This window comes from Delphinus delphis, chromosome 4, assembly GCF_949987515.2.
Source record: "Delphinus delphis chromosome 4, mDelDel1.2, whole genome shotgun sequence".
NCBI lineage: Eukaryota > Metazoa > Chordata > Mammalia > Artiodactyla > Delphinidae > Delphinus > Delphinus delphis.
In genome coordinates this window covers 138651433-138672651 of record NC_082686.1, presented here as the reverse complement: position 1 = coordinate 138672651, position 21219 = coordinate 138651433, and the positions used below count along the sequence as shown (strand labels likewise).

Here is a 21219-nt window from a genome sequence, read left to right as displayed (position 1 = left end):
AGGCAGAAGGGGAAGGAGCCTGGAAAACTGTGTCTGGGAAGTTTAGTAAACCCACCTGGACATACTGCAGATGACTTCCACTCATCCTTCGTCACTCAGACACATAGCCACTTAAGTATAAGAGAAGTGTCACCTGGCTGCGGGCCAAAGAAGAATAAATCTCCCTGACATTGTGACCTGGAAACTGGCTAGAATATTACAAAAATTATTCTGTCTAGTTCCTGTGTTAAAAGATAGAGGATCATAGAAGAAAGTGGGAAATCTTCTCTATCACTTAGGTACTTTTTTTTTTTTATCTTTTCTGTTCTTCCTAGATCTATTTTTTTCGCTTTGCTAAATATCTGCATATTTAGCAGAAATATATTTGAAAAATATGCATCTTTAGCAGAAAATATTTGAAAAATTCTGTCTGGTGTTGTGGAGGGATCGTGAGCCTTGGAGACAGAAAGACCTGGTTTCACATCTTTCCTTTGAGGTTTACTCCTTATGGACCTTGGGCAAGTCACTTAAATATTATGTACCTCAGTTTCCTTATCTGTGAAATAGATACAGCAAAATCTAATGTTGAGGGAAACCACAAACCTTACATAAAGTCCCTTCAATCATACATAGAATATATTAGCAGGCAAATATTTGCTAGCTATTTTTATCATTTTTAGCACCTGTGTGTTCTTTGCTCCTCACCTGAAAATCGATGGAAAGGGTTTGCATTACTTATGTTAACTCTAAGCTACTGTAACAAATAAACCCTAAACTAGACAGACTTAGAAAACTTAGATGCTTGTTTTTCTTTTATATGATCTCTGCAGTGAGCATTGCTGGTTGCCACCAGCTTTACTCCACGTGGTTTTGGTGACTTAGCCAGCCATAGCCATTGCAGACACTGAGGCGATTGAATACCAGAGGATAGCCAATGTAAACTATTAATCTGTGGAGGAAAGCCTAAAGTTAATATTCCTATGGATAATTAAGATCAGACTCTTTTTTAGTCTTTATCTAACAGTATACTTTCACAGTAACTAACAAATCATTTTGCTCGGTAACCTGACTATAACCTTTTGTACCATTGCAAAAGGTAGCTATTTTAGGGATAGGGAACATTTCACACTGGTGGTGAAATGATTTATGTTGGGTGTATGAATAAAGTTAGGAGACTATTCGGGAACCTTGCTTTCACTTTTCTAGCTTGTTGCTTACTGTACCAGCTACATCACCTCTTCCTCAGAGCAGAAGTCCTCACAAGGATGTGAACCCCGAAATCTTGATCAAACGTAGAAATGTTGAAGATACATTAATAAGTGAATAAAGTACGTTATATAACAGTAAAGAGTGTGATCTCATTTTTCGTATGATAATATGTAATTATCATTCAGCAAATAGATATTGAGCACCTTCTATGACAGAAAAAGATTCCTGAAAGCCTGAAAGTAGTAATACAAGATAATTTGTTTATAGGTTATTCTACATTACTCCTTCTCTTTATTAAAGATTTAAGATTTTCAGATTTTCTACTCTATGGAATTTTTTTTAAAAGTGAAAGTATTTTAAGATAACTCATTGATGTTATTAAATTATTAACTCATCTTTGTACGTTTACAAATGATAGAATCGAAATGCAGGTCTGCTTCCAGATATCCACTTAAAATAAGGAAACATATATTCGTAGAATTAAATAAGATAATAGTGCCCAGTTCAGAATGATAGTATCAGGAGGTTGAAGTTTTTGTCTGGAGGCCACCTGAATTGGCAACTCCATGACCAAGCGTTCGGATCCATCATTTATTCCAGACCTTTCCAAAATCCATTGTTTCAATTAATTAAGCATTAAATTATCCTGTCCTATATCATAATCACCAACAATATGCGTGTTGCAAAATCCAATGGACACCTCTATTCTCTCCTTTTCCCTGATGTGACAGCAACAGGCAATAGTGATAACCATTCCCTTCCAGAAGCTCTTATCTCTCTCGGCTTTCACAATACCAGATTCTTTAGGTTTTTGTCCTATTTCCATGGCCACATCTTCTTCATCTCCTTTTCTTGTTCCTCTTAGGCAGTGCCTATCTATATATTGGAATACCCCACAGCATAAACATGTTGAATACATAAATATTTAAATGAACAGATAAATAAGCACATCAATAAATCTAATCTTTAACCCAAAGGCATCACATTCATAGTGCAAGTTTTAGGAAATGGGAGCACAGTCAGCAGAGGAGCTCATCCCTTTGAAGTTTGTTTGCAGGACTCACTCTGCAAAGGTGAAAACACTTCTTTGAATAAACAAGCTCAAGGAACAGGGGCTCCAAACATTCCTTGTGGAAAACTGAAGCTTGGAATAATTTTGCAAACTCCATGCTTGATTTTTCTCTTGGTTTCCATGCAGCTTGAATCACTGAATCATTCTTGAAGTTCTTTTGCTGTTTTAACACATTAAATTAGTTCATTTCAACTGAATATGTAGTGGAAAATAGCATCTGTTTACACTGTAATAATATAAAAATTACTTACCAGTAACAGAATAAAGAGCAATTTGCAAAATCTAATCATATTTGTGCATTTGTCTGCAAAAAGTAAATTGTTAATATATACCCGAGGGGGAAAATCACTTGCTGGTTTAAGCAGTAGAAGCAGTGATATTACCAAGCACCACTTAGACAACTTCTATATTTAGGACTGGATCCAAAATGTTCCAGCTTGTCATGAAAATGTAGAGTTTATTAATTTTGTTAACTTACTTTCACCTTGGAAGGTTCAAACAATTTAGAGATTCAGATAATACCACAGAAAATCCAGTGGCCTAGAAATTTCTCAATATTTGCCAAGTCAAAATTTCAATTACCCTTATTTAGAGAAAACTTTCTTTTTTACTTTTTTTTGGTGCCAATCACAAATACTATGGGAAAAACACATGTCAAATGCAGTTCCTGTTTTGACCTCCTGCCCCAAACTATGGAAATTAAAAGTCAGTTTAAAAATTCAAAATTAGGGCTTCCCTGGTGGCGCAGTGGTTGAGAGTCCACCTGCCGATGCAGGGGACACGGGTTCGTGCCCCGGTCCGGGAAGATCCCACATGCCCCGGAGCGGCTGGGCCTGTGAGCCGTGGCCGCTGGGCCTGCGCGTCCAGAGCCTGTGCTCCGCAACGGGAGAGGCCACAACAGTGAGAGGCCAGCGTACCAAAAAAAAAAAAAATTCAAAATTAACCTTTGAACATGTTGAAAAAATGGTTTTAGTCATCTAACTATGTTGCAGCTGTTAGTTTGTTTCTTCACATGTAGAAACCAGAGAGTGCATAAAATTTATAATTATTGAGACATTTTTAAGTATCACATTTATAAAATTTTTATTGTATTTTAATAAATAAAAATGATTATCAAACAGACCCTTTCTCCTTTGATCATAATAGAGACAGATGGCATATTTGAAAGTAAGATTAGTTTTCTTTTTCCTTATATTTATCAGGGAGAGAGAGAAAAAAATCTATATGAAGTTGGTCTTTAAAGTCACCTTTTCTAGAAGCCAGGATGAAACCTATTCAACTAACGCAGCCTCACTTCAGATATGTTAATAATATTCGTTAAGCACAGTCTTCTTCTACATTTAGTCAGCCTTTGATTAGGCCTCCCGTCCTGCCTCCTTGCTTTTGACCTACCCTTTAATAAGGTTCCTGTAAATGGCTAATTCCATCCACTATAATTTTAACTCAGAGAGAAGGACCAGGTTCTGCCAGGTTTGGAGGCTGCCTCATTGTCGCTTTCAGTAGTCAGACTTTATCAATCCTCATTTTACTGCTCTACTGATAAAACTTTTATCTTTATAAATCTAGTTTCTAGAGACCAAATGCTGAGGTATGATACTTCATGTAACAGAGAGAAATGTGTCCTGCTGAAACTTCAGAGATGCATTTCTGGGGCTCAGAGGAGCTCCGGTTCTTTATGGCTCAGTGCAGAAAGAATTCAGTGAGAGGCGAAGTGATGTATTAAAATAGGATGCTGTGAGGTTTACAGGTGGGCAGGCAAAAGGGTGCTGCCCTGAGAACTTGGTGGGCTACAGTTTTATAATCAAAGGAAAAATGGGGAGGGGGAGAAGACCACCTTCTTCCTCACTGTTGGGTAGATGTCACGCTTCCATCATCAGCTCCTTCTTCATGTCAGGTGGGGGAGTTTTCTTGTCCTTACATGGTCAAACCAGGACTGCCATGGAGAAATGGAAATAAGAAAGAAGGCAGATACTAAACATACTATACTGTACTCACATATACCAAAATATGGTAAATCATCTCAGGGTTTCACTATAATGTCACCCTTTCCGTATATTTTGTTTTTAGTGTACGCAAAGGAGTATGTCCTAGGAATCATTAACTTACCACACTGTGCAGGATGTGGGTCTCTTTCCACCATTGTTTTATTGTTTGGGGGCATGTCTCATGCTTCTGTTGCACGTTTTTTTTGCTAAGCAAGCCTGCTTGGTTTGTGGCTAAGCAAACCTGCTTTCTTGAGTGATTATTAACTTACAGGGGTCTCCCATACTTTCTTCTTTACTTATGATTCCTTAGTGGGATTTAATCACCTATTTTTTCCTTTTACTCTGTCTCTATCACTTTCCTTCTAGTTAACTCAGTTTGGCATGAGGATGAAAAGGGAATGATTCTCTCTATGCTGCAACTTGAAGATTTGAAGCACTTTCAGAAAAGACTTTAAAAAAAAAAAAGCTGAGTGATGAAGTATACTCTAGCTCAATGAAGAATTTGAAAATCTGTTATTGCATACACTGTCAGTTGGAGGCTTAGTTCATTCATTCAAATGTTGCAGCTGATTAAGGATTGTGTTTCAGTGGTTAAACCGGAAAAAATCTTTTATTTGCCTTTCAAATGGCATTTCCCAACAGCTTCAGTTACCATCTGTTGCTGATAACTCCCCAATTTAGCTACGGCCCAGACTTCATGTCTAATCTCCAGACCATATAGCTAACTGCAGAGTGCATGTTTTATTTAGATGTTTTAAAGACTCCTCAAACTCAACATATCCCAAACCAGCCCACGCTCTTCCCCCAGACATCTGGGCCTCTTTGAATATCAGCAGTTCTAGGAAATGGAACCTCTAATCACGCGTTTACAAGCAGAAGCCATCGGAGCATCTTTGCGACCTCCCCTCAAAATTCACCATGAATGCTTGACGTTTCCAACTTACATATTAATCACACGTGTGCACTCTTCTCTCTCTAATTTCACCATCATCATCCAGTTCTTAGGTGTGGCCATCTCTTCATGAACCCTAACAATAATAATAGAACCTTCTGCTCCTTAGTGATCTCGTAAAAATGCAAGCATGTTTATGTTGTTTTGTTTTTTGCGGTACGTGGGCCTCTCACTGTTGTGGCCTCTCCCTTTGCGGAGCACAGGCTCCGGACGCGCAGGCTCAGTGGCCATGGCTCACGGGGCCAAGCTGCTCCGCGTCATGTGGGATCTTCGCGGACCGGGGCACGAACCCATGTCTCCTGCATCAGCAGGCGGACTCGCGACCACTGCGCCACCAGGGAAGCCCATATGTTTCTGTATTTCTTAAGACCTTTGAGCAGCCTTCCATTTGAACAGAGAGTAAAAAACATAACCCTGAACTGTACCTATAGGTCTCTCTGTGCCAGAACTGACTTGTGCTCAAAGATACTCCCTGATGCCTGAAGGCTCATATTTTGGGATATAATCAAACACTTTGTTTAGTAAATCAGCATTAATTTATTGGACCTGGTATTGAAAGACTCTAACTAGGGTAGACCCTCAGATAGAATGATGCTAATAACAGTATCTAAAACATGGTCCTGCAATAAACTCTGAGTGAAATTAAATGAATTAATGACCACAGAAATTGACAACTTTTTTTTTTATTAATGAGCTTAATATCTATTTAGTCTTACCTGTGTTCTATGCAAGGTTAGCCACAATGAAGTCACATAATAGGATTGTTTTCCATTGTCACTCCCATTGGGATTAAGGAGTTATAAGTGTGGTCTCTGGAGTACAAGTGCTTTTGCCCTTCCTACACAGTTGAGCTGCTCTAAGTTTCAGGATCTCAGTCTCCTCATGTATAAGATGCCCTTGATAACTGCAATTCCCTTGTAGGTCTTTGTAAGGCATCAGTGAGAATATTCATATATAGCCTTTAGCACACCACACGGCCCAGAGAAGCCTTCCATAAAAGCCTCACACTAACATCCCCTGGGTAAAGGACCAGCAGGATCTCCTCAATGCATTTATGAATCACTTATCTTTTCCTCCAAGCATCACCCTGGGGAAAAACCCTCTGGCCAGCATGCTCCCAAGAATTACTGAATGAACATGGGGGATACTGTGGTCTCAGCACCTGTTTGTGGAAGTTTTCTCTAAACCCTAAACTGTTGGGATTGGCACTCTTTCTTGCTAATACAACTCATCTATACCATGGTCAATCGGGAAACATAAACACATTTTTTTTTTTTTTTTGCGGTACGCGGGCCTCTCACTGTTGTGGCCTCTCCCGTTGCGGAGCACAGGCTCCGGATGCGCAGGCTCAGCAGCCATGGCTCACGGGCCCAGCCGCTCCGCGGCACGTGGGATCTTCCCGGACCGGGCACGAACCCGTGTCCCCTGCATTGGCAGGCGGACTCTCAACCACTGCGCCACCAGGGAAGCCCCATAAACACAATTTTATTTATGCCATGGGAAGAAATTGGACATAATAGGAAATCAGGCCTTTATACATGTCCAAATAAATCAGTCTTCTGGAGTCATTGTCTCTTTCTTGCTCAGCCTTCTTCTAAAGTTAATCCAAGGCCAAAGCCATTTCTTTCTGCAACTTTGGTAAATGAAAGTTGAAAACAATGGCAACAAAAACAAATGCTTTTTTCTGTCCACCAAATATTTTCCTAAGTCCAGGAAAAAACTCTTATTTGAGAAGCTGGGTGGATTTCCCCAGGTTTTGCCTGTAAAATGTCTCACTTCAGACCTCTTTGGTCAAAAGGGTGTCCTGAGGTCAGGTCAGGTTGGTTGAGCTTCTCTTAATTAAAAGCATTTTCTTTTCCTTTTTTCCTGGAACCACAATTTCCACAAAAATACAATTTTTTCACAATTTGCATCCATCTCAAGAGTTCTCTAACTTAGGCACCAAAGTGATTTATACAAATGAACATTCGTTTTCCTTTCTTTTGACAAAAATTAGCATTTATTCTCATTATTGAGCCCATATTCTGTCCCAAGAAGCCTTAGGTAGTTTGTCATAATTTATTTCATTGAATTGGGTTGGGGCTTTGCCAGTTTTTCTAATGGCTGTTGTTTTTTTCCTCCTAATTTTCTAGATACTTTTCATGGAACGTAGAGCTTAACCCCTTTGCAGTAGGACTTTCAAATAGGGCTTGTACTTTTTTCTCATCGTTTGAGTTTGCCTATGGTATTTTTGGCGGGGGGGGGATTTTTTTTTTTTTATTCAAACAGAAAGTCACAAAAATTATAATCATCCTCATCAGTTCACTCAGTTCCATGTAATTAATTTTTTTTCATCTTGATCTTTTGTTAGCACTTTTATGAGTTCATCAGTTTTCCATTAGAGTTCTGAAAATGCTTCTTCATTCGGTTCAGCAGTACAGTCAGTTACCAGAAACCTGTACTTGTCAGAGTCTTTTCCATGAATTCCTTGAAGATGAAACCCTTTTATAGGAACATATTTGCAAAAGCATCAGAGTACACCCAGAACTGTCTGTAAATGACAAAAGACTTAAAAATGACCACGGTTAAAGATCTGATGAAAGTTCATAATAATGCAATTGACAAGGAAATTTAGTTATTTCTGAGATACATATTTTAAAGTAATAACTAGAATTATGACATAACATTATAACAGAACATACAAGATTTTTAGAAATTTCATGTAATGTCTGAAACATTTATATTAACATATTTCCATACAAATAACCCAAAGAAAGTTTAGTATTAGTTGTTTTTTGTTTGTTTGTTTATACTGCAGGTTCTTATTAGTCACCAATTTTATACACATCAGTATATATGTCAATCCCAATCGCCCAATTCAGCCTATGGTATTTTTAATAGAGAAGATGTATTAATGTGGCCCAATTTATCAGTGTGCCTCATTCTCTACTCTGTCCCCATAACTACAACTGTCCCCATAACTACAGAAGTGTTTAGCCCCTGTTCAGTGAGTCCTTTGTGACTGAATGAGCAGTGAAAAACCTGGAATACGGGTGTGCCCATCGGAGTTGAGGTTCTCGAGGTTATTTATGGTCCCAATCCCATCTCTTCCCAGTGCACCCAAAGTGCTTCAGAAAAATGCTATGGTACTAAATACTGAGAAAACGTCTGCTAACTGCATACCATATATTTTGTGGGCTCCACAAATCTCATTTACAATTACATATTTCAGCGAGGATCTTTGAAACAAATTCATCAAAAGAACAATCAGGACAATTCTCAGACTCATGAATTAGAGATGAGAAATGCTATAAAACTAGAGGGAGGAGGCCTTCCTTGATTTACGGAGAAGTAGGCAATTTAATATTTTTCCCCAAATGAAAGGTGCTCTTTTTCAGCAAATGCAGGGTATAGATTATTATGTGGATTTGTAGGGAGGAAAATGGGTTAATCATGTCATAGTTAATTTCTGTATATTGTTTTAGAGCAATATGGAGAAAATATTCCATTTGGAAACTTTAACCATAGTGTTAATAGAGAAATAGCATTCTCCACATCCTGAAAATTTCTCTGTGTGTATTTAAGAGAATTTGGACTTACAGAAAAATCTTAAAATGAAAAATCATCACCGGAAACATTCATGGCAATTCCCAGATTTAGAAAAAAAACCAAAAACGTTATTCATCAAAATTTTTAAAAAGTGAAACAATCTCCAAATGATTCGTTGCTGCATCCTATGCAGAGAGCGCCCATAAATAGCACAATTTACAGTTGATGGTAAGCTTCTCTCTGAGAAAAAATAATAGTTTGTGTTTCTGCCAGATGCTTTTCTAGCATTAAGTGCTATAAATATGCCCTGAAGTGTGTTCAACAGATAATGCAAAGTGCCAAAGAATGGCAGAGAATTAAGTTGCACCCTGTTCACATACAGAATCCATTGAGACACCATATGCATATTTATATTTTAAAATCAAAATGTGAAATTAATTCAAGGTGCATTTAATAGAAACCTATTTAGAGATCTCTGCTAGGTCTCAGGGACAAAATGATGATGTCTTTCTCTGTCTGTTGAGGAACTTACTCTCTGTCAGAAGAAACAGACATTTAACCCTAGTTATGGCAGTGACGTCAGTGCTATAAGGAGTCACTCCCTGTACCCAAGGCCACATGGAGCTGGTGACCTGTGATGAACAGGTACCTGTCAGGCAAGTGAAGGTGCTCCAGGCAGAGGGAGAAGGCTTTGAAAATGATTTCTTCTTGTGGTATTTTCCTTAAGAGAATAAAAGGGAGGGCTTTCCCTCATTTATCTACACTGGAGGCAGTTATTCTTGTTAGAGAGCAGACGTCATGACTGGGGTGATGGGTGGGTAGGTTTCTTGGGGGAGGAGATTGGGACGATTTAGGGGAAGCATGCAGGTCACACCCGGAAATAAAGTTTTTCTCTGCATCTGATACCAACACCTTTGACAGCTTGACCCTCGGACATGATTAGATTCAACATGTCTAATTCCCCCCACACTTTCCAAGGGTAAGTGACAGTCACGCACTGAGGGGAGTGTTCAGCTGTGGACATGGTGAAGGGCTGTTGTACGCTGGTTGAGTAGTTAGACACAGTGGTTTTTCTGATTTCTCTCAGTTTCTTACAAGAAATTATTGTGATTATATCAGTAGAGTTAAAACTCATTTGCGGTCTCTCATTTACAAAAAGATCCCCAAAAGACTGAGCAAACTTCACTAGAACCAAATGTTCCTTTTGGCTCAATTAGATCTGAGACAGACTGGGACCTGAGCCCCTTTGCTGCAGTGCTTGCACCTGGACAAACGTCTCCTCCAGCAAGAAAATACAAAGAAATTATAAAGGACTATAAATAACTGCGTGCATGCACAGTTGGGGCAAATTATGGACCACAAGATACAAAAAGACCAAAAACCCAACTGCCACTTCTCAGGAATCGGGAGCAAAACCAGGGTGTCAGGAGCAAAAGCAGGGCATTGCGCATGCCCCCTGCACTCACCAAAGGGCTGGGCAGACCACCTAAGCCACACCTCCAGCCTGAGCCCTGGCCACACCCCTCCCCTCACCCCATATAAGGAACCAGCTCGCCCCCGCTAGGGCAGTGAGCAAGGGAACCTGTTAAGCCTTGCCTGAATTTCTTGTCTGTCCTCTTATCAATTTCTATTGATAAGAGAAGGCCAAGAACCCTGGTCGGTATCAGATCATGAGCACCGGCTTCCAAAGCCCACTGTCAGCCGGTGTCTCCCAATCAGGACCCCACCATTAGAGGTCACAGGGTCAGCTGTTTGTACCCCAGACATACAAGAACGGTGGTTTCACAACAGGAGCCAGGCAAAAACTCTCAAATTAGCCTCTCTTACTCAAATAAGTGCTATTTGTATCATCCACATTAGATACTTGAAAACATTAAGTACTTAATATTTAAAAATCATGAAGTTTCTAGATGAGTTGAGAAGCTTTGAAAAAGATAAGTGAGTCCATCAAGATGTTTTCACAGCCACTTAGTGACAAGGTATTTTTATTGCTTATAAAAGTTAGTTACCTAATATATCTGAGAAATTGTGACATGCCTCTCTTCTTTTTCTCTATGTTTATTTAGAATTTGTTTTTTCAGTGACTACTGGTAGTGTATAAAAATGACCCTGCTCTTGTGGTATTATCTTTTTTTTTTCTATTTTTCTATTCCTGAGGCAGGTACTGTTCATTTCTGTATTGAAGAGTACAGAAGAGAGGAACACATTTAAAGCAACCATCAATCATTTGAGCTCAGAGAGAACACTCTTAATTGAATCATGTTTTTCACTTTGGGACTCAATGCAAGTGAATTTTCACTTTTATTCATATTGTAGTCATCTACCTAAATGTTAGCTGCACAATCACAGATTAAAATAAGTTGTTAAATATTCTTTCTGGGACATGTAATTAAGGAATAAAAATATCTTTCTCATGTCGTTTTCTCCATTGAGTAAGAGAATTTGAAAAGTACATGTCTTCCCATCAGTAAGGAAAATGTATAACCATAAACTATTCTATCTTGAAATTTCTTCTTCAAATATTTTGTTAAGTGGAGTAACAGGGAAGGCAGTCTCTTGGCTTACTAGGGTGGTTTTTATTTGCCTGCTGGCTAGGAGTTTCCTTCAATTAAAACAGCCTTAAGTACATAAGGAAAGAACTTAGCCATGGCTAACACTGAATCAGTTAATGCAAATATAATAGTGAGTTAGATGCTTGTTATAGTGAGGTTTTAAGAGACATGACACAGGGCCTTGCTTTTGCTTATTTTTATACAGAACTAGCGATTCCCCCAGCCCACCCCCCCACCCCCGCACAAATGGATCACAGCAAAGCATTCAACATAGAGATACAAACAATAGGGTCAGAGGTCATGCTGCAACAATAATTAGCTTGGAGAGAAAAGGTAAAATGTACAGAGAGAATCACAAAGGCTTGGAAAGCACTTATATGGGGTTTGAGAGTTACAAGATTTCCAAGATTGATCTACTATTTTGAATTCATCCCTCTTGTATAGGAGTTCCCCAGTTCCCTATGTTATCTGAGTTATTTTTTACTTCTTTTTACGGCTTGTTTTTTTTGGTTTGTTTGTTTTTTTTACAGCTTGTTTTTAAGGAAAGAAACTTTTGATTATTTTTCTTGAGTAATACACATTACTCACAGTTAGACATATGGAAAGGTTCAATCTTCAAATGACTATATATTGATCTTTTAAAACCTAGACATTGGCCACTTATACAAGAAGGGGCCATCTTTGGAGAAAATGTACTAATATTTAGGATGAGTGGTTCTAAAACTTTAGTATGAGTCAGGAGCACCTGGAAAGGTTGTAAAACACGGATTGCTGAGCTTCATAGCCATAGTTTCTGATTCAGTGGGTCTGGGAAAAAGAAGTTGAGAATTTGCATTCCTTTTTTTTTTTTTTCAAGTTCACTGAATATCATCTTATTGCTTTTTTTAATTGAAGTATAATGGATTTACAGTATCATGTTAGTTTCACGTGTACAACATAGTGATTCATTCTTTTTTCCAGATTATATTCCATTATAGGTTATTATAAGATGTTGGGTACAATTCCCTGCATTTCTAACAAGCTCCCAGCTGCCACTGCTGCTACTCATCTGGGGACCACACTTTAAGAACTAATGCTTTATATGAGTATTAAATGAAACTGAGAGTTGATAATAAATTAAGATAGAATCATTAGAAACTTTCTATTGATATATACAAAAGTGATATTCAAAATATTTAACAAGCCGCTGAACAGTTAGAATGCATACTGGTCTTAATCCACATGGCTGAACCTATGCAGATGGCCTCAATATTAGATTTGAGTGAGTGTATGCAACATAAAAACAACTGTACAGGGCTTCCCTGGTGGCGCAGTGGTTGAGAGTCCGCCTGCCGATGCAGGGGACACGGGTTCGTGCCCCAGTCCGGGAGGATCCCACATGTCGCGGATCGGCTGGGCCTGTGAGCCATGGCCACTGAGCCTGCGCGTCCGGAGCCTGTGCTCCACAACGGGAGAGGCCACAACAGTGAGAGGCCCGCGTACCGCAAAAAAACAAAAAACAAAACAAAACAAAAAAAACTGTACAGAGATAAATACAAGTTTTAAACTTTTTTCCAGGAGTAGTTTTTCAATAGTTTTCAAAATAAAAATCTAAAGTAAGTGTTTTAGAGTTTAGGATACTATAGCTTTTTATCATTTCATTTTTTTATATATCCAAAACAACAATCTAAGTTAAAGTTTTGAAATCAGATAATTTTCTTAAAAAATAAAGAATTCCTCTGTTCAAGTATTATCTTTTGTCTCCCCAAAGAGGATGGTAACTTCTTTCATAACCACTCTTTATTTTTCTGATGTTACACTTTAATAGGATAATGTTCATTTTATTTTAATAAAAATTGAATGTGATAAAATGAAATGACATCAGAAACTAACAAAGACCACCTTGTTCTTTTTGAAATCACGTGCTCATGAAAATGAATTGGTTATCATTGCCATATATGTATGCTTACAGTAAACTTCCTAGTTCTTCAAAAGCATATCACGAGACTTTATGCCAAAGACATGCAGATTAAAATTGTACAAGGTATTGGAGCTAAGGGAATAAAAGGATGCATGAACATTAATTTTGCAGTGAGTTTCACAGAATAATAGTGCTTTATAACAAAGCCTCATAGATAAGCAAAATAGATGTGTGTATATGTGTGCATGTGTTTCAAAATGATGAAACTCTTCCAAGTGTTCGCCATTTCACGGTTATTTTTATCTACTTTGGAACTTCAGTTGCATTTAAACCTGAAGCCTTTTTGAAATACTGAAGACAAATTTTGAAGATTGAAAAGTCTGACTGGCTACTGAAGGCTAGGATTGGTGCTGACATTTAAAGTGGCATCGCTATTCTGCAGGAATGTGTGTGCATATCTTGAATGTCACCGCTTGCCTCTGGGATGACACTTGTTAGATTTCATGGTGTCATGTGCTAGTTCAAGGTCGGCGATAGTGATTTTTACACTATACCCGAATATCCCATTTATGATCTGAAATGAACTTGTTGAAAGCAATGTTTTCTTGTTCTCTGTGTACTTTGATCACCTAATTCTCTTTGAGTTTTAAAATACAGAATTCTGACATGTGCTGTGATGAAGTAGTATACTTACTTAACTTTGAAATCATTCCTGTGAAAAATAATAGTCTGTTCGTGTTCGATGGTTCCCAGGTTTCTGAGGATGACTTGACTCAGAGACTGGCTAAGAAATAATAGGAGACAACCTTGGAGGGAAAATGGCATGCTACATACACCCAGCACCTCTCTGCCCAGAGGCAAAGCAGATGAGGCCCAAAGACGCATCCCTGTCCAACTACTGCTTTTTGAAAAATCTCTCAGCACGATTCCTTCTTAGGCTGCAGCTTTGTCTACAGTCACAGAAAGGTTACATGTGGCTGAAAAATCTATCCAGTCCAGTGAAGTGGGCTAACAGGGTAAGGAGAGCTGTCTGGGCTTTCTTCATTTACACAAGGAACACGCCTTTATGCAACACACCTGTATCAAGGGGGCTTGCGGCAACGTGGATGCAACTAGAGATTCTCATACTAAGTGAAGTCAGACAGAGAAAGACAAATACCATATGATATCACTTATATGTGGAATCTAAAATATGACACACATTAACTTACCTATAACAGAAAAAGACTCACAGACATAGAGAACAGACTGGTGGTTGCCAAAGGGGAAGAGGTATGGGGGAAGGAAGGATTGGAAGTTTGGGGTTAGCAGATGCAAACTATTATAGAGAGAATGGATACACAACAATGTCCTACTGTATAGCACAGAAAATTATATTTAACATCCTATGATAAACCATAGTGGAAAAGAATACAAAAAAAGTAGAGTTCAGGGGGCAGTATGCCTAGATATTAAAATTAATACCAGTAGAACCCAAGAGCAGTCCCATAAATTATACAAACATAAAGATCAATGACAAAGAAAATTTACAGTATCCAGAAGGGTTATCTGTCTGCATTCTGTTTCCAACTTGTATATCGACTTCTACCCCTAGCACACACACACCCTACACCACCACAATCACATTGAGGCTACCCCGATCCGCCTCCACTATATCCAACATTTCCCCCGAAATTCTACAGGTCTCTCCATAGCATTTTGGACCTTCATACCATTCAACTTTTTCTTTTCAAATTTGTGGGAGGCTCACTTGCTTTTTTTTTTTAATAGCAGATATTTTAATTATTATCAGGGCGCTTTGGGACTATTATTCAATTAACGAGTGTGCATATTGTCTTCTTTTGTTTTGCTTTTTAATATATCAGGGGTCTCAACTGGGAGCCTACCAACTATTGGTAATTTGATCACTCTCTTTTCCCCACAACTCCCTGAGCCATTTCACTTGTAGGAAGCATTGGCTTAGCTGTATCTGTGCAGAGGGTTTTTTTTTTTTTTCAGCCGGGGGGCGCGGGATATAAGTACACTCTTAAGTGTCAGGATTCTTTTGGAGTAACTTTCTTAATATCTAAAATAGTGACATTCACCTGGTCCTATGGTGTATTAAAACAAAGTCATATCTGATTTGAAATACCACCGAGAATATAGATTTGCCAGGAACCTTAGAATGAAAGTATGTGTACAAAATGTATATTTTGAAGATATATGTGGGGATAGCACTGTTTATCTCAACCTTATATTTTAATATGCATTATCTATAAAGCATTCACTTCTATACCAGGAGTAGGAGATGAGCCTTGCTTTAAGGGAAAGTACATCATCAGCTGTCTAGAGAAGATGACCGACTATATATTGTGGAATTAATTGCATACAGCATCATGCCCTCAAAAGATATACCCAAAGGATTTGAATTATTGGAAATAAATCAGGAAGGAGAAAAAAGGGACACCACTCTGTCCATCAAAATAGCATTTTCCATGTAGAATCAAAGCAATCCAATCTATCACTGGTTCCTCAATTAACTATAGTAAGTCTTAACTTCATATTTTGACTCACACTATGTCTTTTGATGTTATGTGTTGTTGGAAAACTGATGCATGAGTGTCCTCTCTGTTCAAACTGTTTCTAATATACAATTTCCTTGTCCAGTGTTCTTTCAATAAAGGTACCTAGTCCTTTGAGGATACTTGTCAGAATGATGCAAATGAAGGTGTGGATTATGTATTTATCTACTTATAAAAAGATATTATACTGCAACACCCTACCTACCACAGTTGCTGTGATGAAGAGGCCAATGTGCATTTTTCTGGCAAAATGGAACATTGAGTTTAAATAAGTCATGGGAAGTGATGCATAGATACTATACAGAATTAGTCCTCCACCGAGATTTCTTCCTTGTGAGGTCATAGTTTTAAAGGTTTTGAGCTGGAAAACCTTCTAATCTAAGAATCTCCCTGCCCACTTCCACCTCACCCTAAACTACAAAGGCTTCCCCGTCACCAGCAATAAATTAACATTAATAAATATATATTTTTTAAGATGATTTTCTATCTCATTGTCTCTCCAATACCAAAAGATAAGGTTAAGAAAATAGAAACTTGGGAATATATATATTACTATTTATAGAAGTCTCAGAAAGCAAAGGCAAAAGTATTGCATCGGCCACATGAAGTGCTCAAAACACACTGGATCCTCCTGGCAATGGACCAGGGCACAAAGGACACACGTGTTGAAAGAATACCTTGAACTCAGACTACCCTCTGTGGGAAGCAAAGAGAAAGAAAGAATCATAAAATTGCCCAGCTTCCATATACTCCATTTGGACTTCAGCAGTACATTTGATTTTGAACTCTCACGCTCCCATCTCAGCCTCCAGGGTGCCTATTTCCCTTGTTATCGGTGAATTTTTCCCGGTAGACACCTGTTGGGTCCTGTATTAATAAGACACATTGTAGCAGGAGAAACATATTTCTGGAGCCAAGAAGGTGAGAGCTACTCTTTCTAGGGCCCTTGTTAATCTCTGGGAGCCCAGCATCTTCTGTGACAGAACAAAGGCCATACAGTTGTAAATTCTTTTATCTCCCACTCCACAAAGAAAATGTTGTTGCTATGTTAGTGTTCATCTACATTTCTCTGAAGAGAAGCAATAGAATATTTCTTCCTTCCGTCCAGAGGTTTTAGAACTTGATTCCCGTTGCTTCGTAGCATCATTCTAAATAGAACCCCACCGTTTGACCACAGCCAGAATTCGCGTGAATGGTACCTATTATTGAAAGGGAGTCTGTATTTGCAGTAATACAGAGAATGCCAGTTTAGAAATGAGCCTGATTGCATGGTTCATTTTGTTCTCCTTTGTAGAGCCAGGCTGCGGCCCACTACAAAGGCACGAAACATGCCAAGAAGCTCAAAGCACTGGAAGCCATGAAAAATAAGCAGAAATCTGTAACTGCCAAGGACAGCGCAAAGACTACCTTCACCTCCATCACTACCAATACCATCAATACCAGCTCTGACAAAACAGGTTAAGCGATGCTCTTTGTTGTGTTACTGTCGTCCTCATCCTTGTTGTTCGGGGGCTCCTTCCCTTGCCTGAGTGTATCTGTTGCTGGTGTTCCTTCCATCTTGATTCATGCTTGATCCATCTTTCTATGTAATGGTAATGCTTCCCCCTCATTTTTCCAGTACCCTTGAGCGATGTCGATAATCGCTAGCAATGTTGCAGATTTTGCATTGGAAACAGTCCTATGGCTGTGTTAGAGGAACACAAGAGTCAGAAGGGCATCTAAAGCCATACCTCTTTTTGAGAAGTGAACCTTTCCGGTGTGTATCGTTTGCATCTGGTATGCAAGCACGTTAGCCTATAACCGCATGGCAGATTTGATTGAACTGTGAGTACACAGCAGAATATGCCAAATGAATCATGAAGGCCCCCATAAGGGCATTATTCCTGACAGGGTTTATTCTCATAAATCCCAAACATTGCATTGTTTTAAGTAGTGGCTGTGTGAATCTGGGCTTGTTATGGCTGGGTAACCTTCCCTCTGCGTACACAGGTAAGTGTTATTGATACCAATTATTCTTTTTAACAGTCTTCACAGTGAAATGACGGCCTCTGAATGGTGCCTTGGGATAGCTCCTCGAGCAACCAGTGTATTCACGGCAGGGGAAGCCAGTGGGGTTTCCATAAGCTGGCATTTAAAAATATAAGACCACTGGTCCTCGAAACTTACATAAAAAGAGATCCCGTGTGATTCGTGGATGTACACACATCCCTTTAATGAATCACTTTCTAAGAATACGAGGGCTGGTATGTGCCAGTGGCTTTCCAGCCCCTACAAATAGCAGTGATCAGGAAGCATTTATATTGTCATTGACGGGAATGTCTTACCTAGAAGAGATCTTCTGGCCCTGGCTGATGAAAATATAAAGTCAGCAGTGAACCAACGCAAAAGGTTAAAGCAACGTTATTACACGCGGTACACCCATGGGACATATAATACATGGTCCTCAAAGGATCTGGAGAGAGGCTTGCTCCTGTGTGAATCTGTAAGGGATGACAGTGTCCTCTGTGAGTTCCCACAACACACTTTATATACTTCATCTGAATATTATTGGCGCATGCATCATGCCTCCTTCCTGAGTAACCTGCATACTCTCTGAGGCTGAGTGACCTCTCGTCATCTTTGTACCCCAGCACCTGTCTGACGCGGGGTAGGTGCTGAGTACAATGTCTGTTGGCTGCATTTTCTTTCATCCCTTTGAGTCTCTGATTCATCCGGTTTTGTGTCACAACATATAAAGGGGGAAGAAGAAAAAAAAAAAACTTGTCATGTTCATTTCTTTGGTATTCAGAGCAAGAGCTGAATTATACCGTCTTATTAATTTAGATGTAAAACCTTGTAGGGAACACATTATTCTTTTCTCCATTAATTGAAAAGTCACCACCCTATGTGGGGGGCTGTAGGGGAAATGAGCAGTCTTGGAGCAGGTGAGTGTAATTTCTGCTCCCAGATATTGGCATCTGGGATGGGATCCCTAAAGCCATACTCGCCATAGAGACATATATTTCATTTGCAAAAAGACAGTAGGTAGGAAGAATAAAGATGTAAATTTGATGTAAAAGTTTTGATATAAAGAGATGAGTTTGATGTAAAGTTTTTGCTCGTTGCCAGACTCTTCTACTCGTAGACATTTTTATCAGTAATGGCTGTTTGGATTACCTTGATTTCTCTTTAAAATGCAAAAAATCCCTGTTACATTGAGATGCATGGCATTTAAAAATATATATATGTACATGGTGGGTAGAGCTGCTGACTGGGCTTAAGAAGTGCTCCCTTGTGTGTCATCTCCATTACATAAATGAGTTATGAATCCATACCTCCATCCCTCACCTGAGAGACTAGAGTGGAAAGGCTCTGTCCTCTTGGAGGATGAATGGAAACTAGTTTGGACTGGGTTGTGGGACAGAGCCTATATAAGATAGACTGAATCCTAGTGAGGATGCCAGATTCACCTAGTGCTTGGAATGGTGTTGAAATGGTGAAGTGCCCTTTCTAGCTGGAGCTAGAGAAAATTCCAGAAGGACAGAGGGATAATAAAATCTGCAAAGTTAGTACAAATATCTTGAAGCCAAAGTAAGGAAGTGATGGGCATCTGGAAGGGGTTGGCTTCCTGATCCAAGGGGACCTCTACCCACAAAGAAACAGGTCATACAGGTTGAAAGACTAGCGAGTCCAGCACACTCACTAGGTGTTTTAAGCCAAACTCTATCCTTATCTGGGATTTCTGCAAAACTACCTATGAGAAGTAGCCCAAGAAAGCTCCTGGAATTTCATAGGCTCTTAGCCCATTCGTATTGCAGTATGAATCCGAGGCACCTATGCTGACAAATGGGAGTTTTCTTAAAGCTATTACCTGTCCTTTTTATTACTGCCTGTGTCCTCATACTGATTGGGAAGGAGCACAGCTCTGAAAACAGGATGGGTCTCTGAGCTAGTTTCGTACAACAGTTAAATACTCAGAGGCAGAAGGGGAAAGAGAGAAGACTCTGAAATCAAAGACCATATATTTTTTAATAATAAAAAATTGTAACCTTTCTACTTAATGTAAAAAGTTGTTTTGGGGTTTGTGGACTTATCCATGCATAAAAGGTATAGAGACATTAAACCACTTTCAGTAAGTTTACCAAATTGTTCTTAACAAGAATTTAATATGTATGTAGGCCAATTGCTTTTAAAAATGCTTAAGTATACAGTGATGTGATAGACAAGAATCTTAAGAGAAGGTTGGGCAACAATAGTAAAAAAAAAAAAAAGAAAGCAAGAAGTGATATAGACTTGAATTTAAAAATTGCTTAGGAGGTTTTCCTGGGATTCTTTAAAACACAAGAAATAGAATACTCATAAAAACCAAATTCTCATTCCAAATCTACTTACAAAAAGAGAATGTAGACAAACAATTCCTTCTAAATTCCTAAATCATGTATTATGGGCTTAAATTGCTGCCTTAGGCTAATAAATATGTCTACATATTTGGGCTTACATGAAGGCTAAGGTCTCAGTCACTAACTTCATGATCTTGGGATTCTTTTCCCCTCCTTCTACCAGTCTGCAGGCTGCAGTGGTGAGCAATTCAGTGATCCACCACCAGCCGCTCCCAGATAGCCTCGTTCCCCTACTGCTAGGCAAGAAGACACTCCCTAACGTTAATACATAATTTTAGTTCTTACAATCTAATGAGGAGTGTTTGGTGAATTTACACAAAGAAAAATTTACAGGCAAAAGTAATATTTTAAAAAATATTTCGAACACTCAAAATTGTTGGTACGGGAGGGTGATTGCTATTCATTCACAGAATATTTCATGGAGCAAACATTTCCAAAGGTGACCAGAATAACTTTGTCTGACTTAGAGAGGTTTTGTTTTTAATTGAAGTATAGTTGCTTTACAATGTTGTGTTAGTTTTGGTGCACAGCAAAGTGATTTGGTTTATATATATACACACACATATACATATATACATACATATATATATATTATTTTTGGATTCTTTTCCATTATAGGTTATTACAAGATACTGAATATAGTTCCCTGTGATACACAGTAGGTCCTGTCGTTTATCTATTTTATGTACAGTAGTATATAGTCCTATCTGTGAATCCCAAACTCCTAATTTATCCCTCCCCACGTTTTTCTTTTAATGCAAGTTTTCTATACAGAAAAAGTAATGACAAAACTTAAGAAATTATGCTTAACATAACTTGGCAAATATAGCTCAATTGATTTTTTTTTTCCTGTGAAATGACACATTCGCAGTTGTTGGATTAAGTCTTGTGCGAAGTCATCCTCTGGTCTTTCTTTACTTTCCCTTTGGGGACAATTTTATTCATTCCTATGACCTATCCATTAGGTTAGGCTAGGTGAATCTGCAGTAATAAACAACTGTCAACTCCTGGTGGCTTTTACAGCCACTAATTATTTCTCTCACACCCTACAGAGCAGCTATGGGTTTTTTTTTTTTTTTTTCCTTTGTTAATTTAACTCTAG

At 38.7% G+C, this 21219-nt stretch overlaps 1 protein-coding gene across 2 annotated transcripts in view; it reads left to right on the top strand.

Moving 5' to 3' along the window:
* Window positions 1–21219, top strand: part of LOC132425122 (zinc finger protein 385D) — a 335665-nt gene that overhangs the window by 223483 nt on the left and 90963 nt on the right. For both annotated transcript variants that reach the window (XM_060011538.1, XM_060011537.1), the window contains exon 4: window positions 17033–17195. In XM_060011538.1, coding sequence (XP_059867521.1) covers window positions 17033–17195 — 163 coding nt within the window. The remainder of the gene's footprint in view (window positions 1–17032; window positions 17196–21219) is intronic.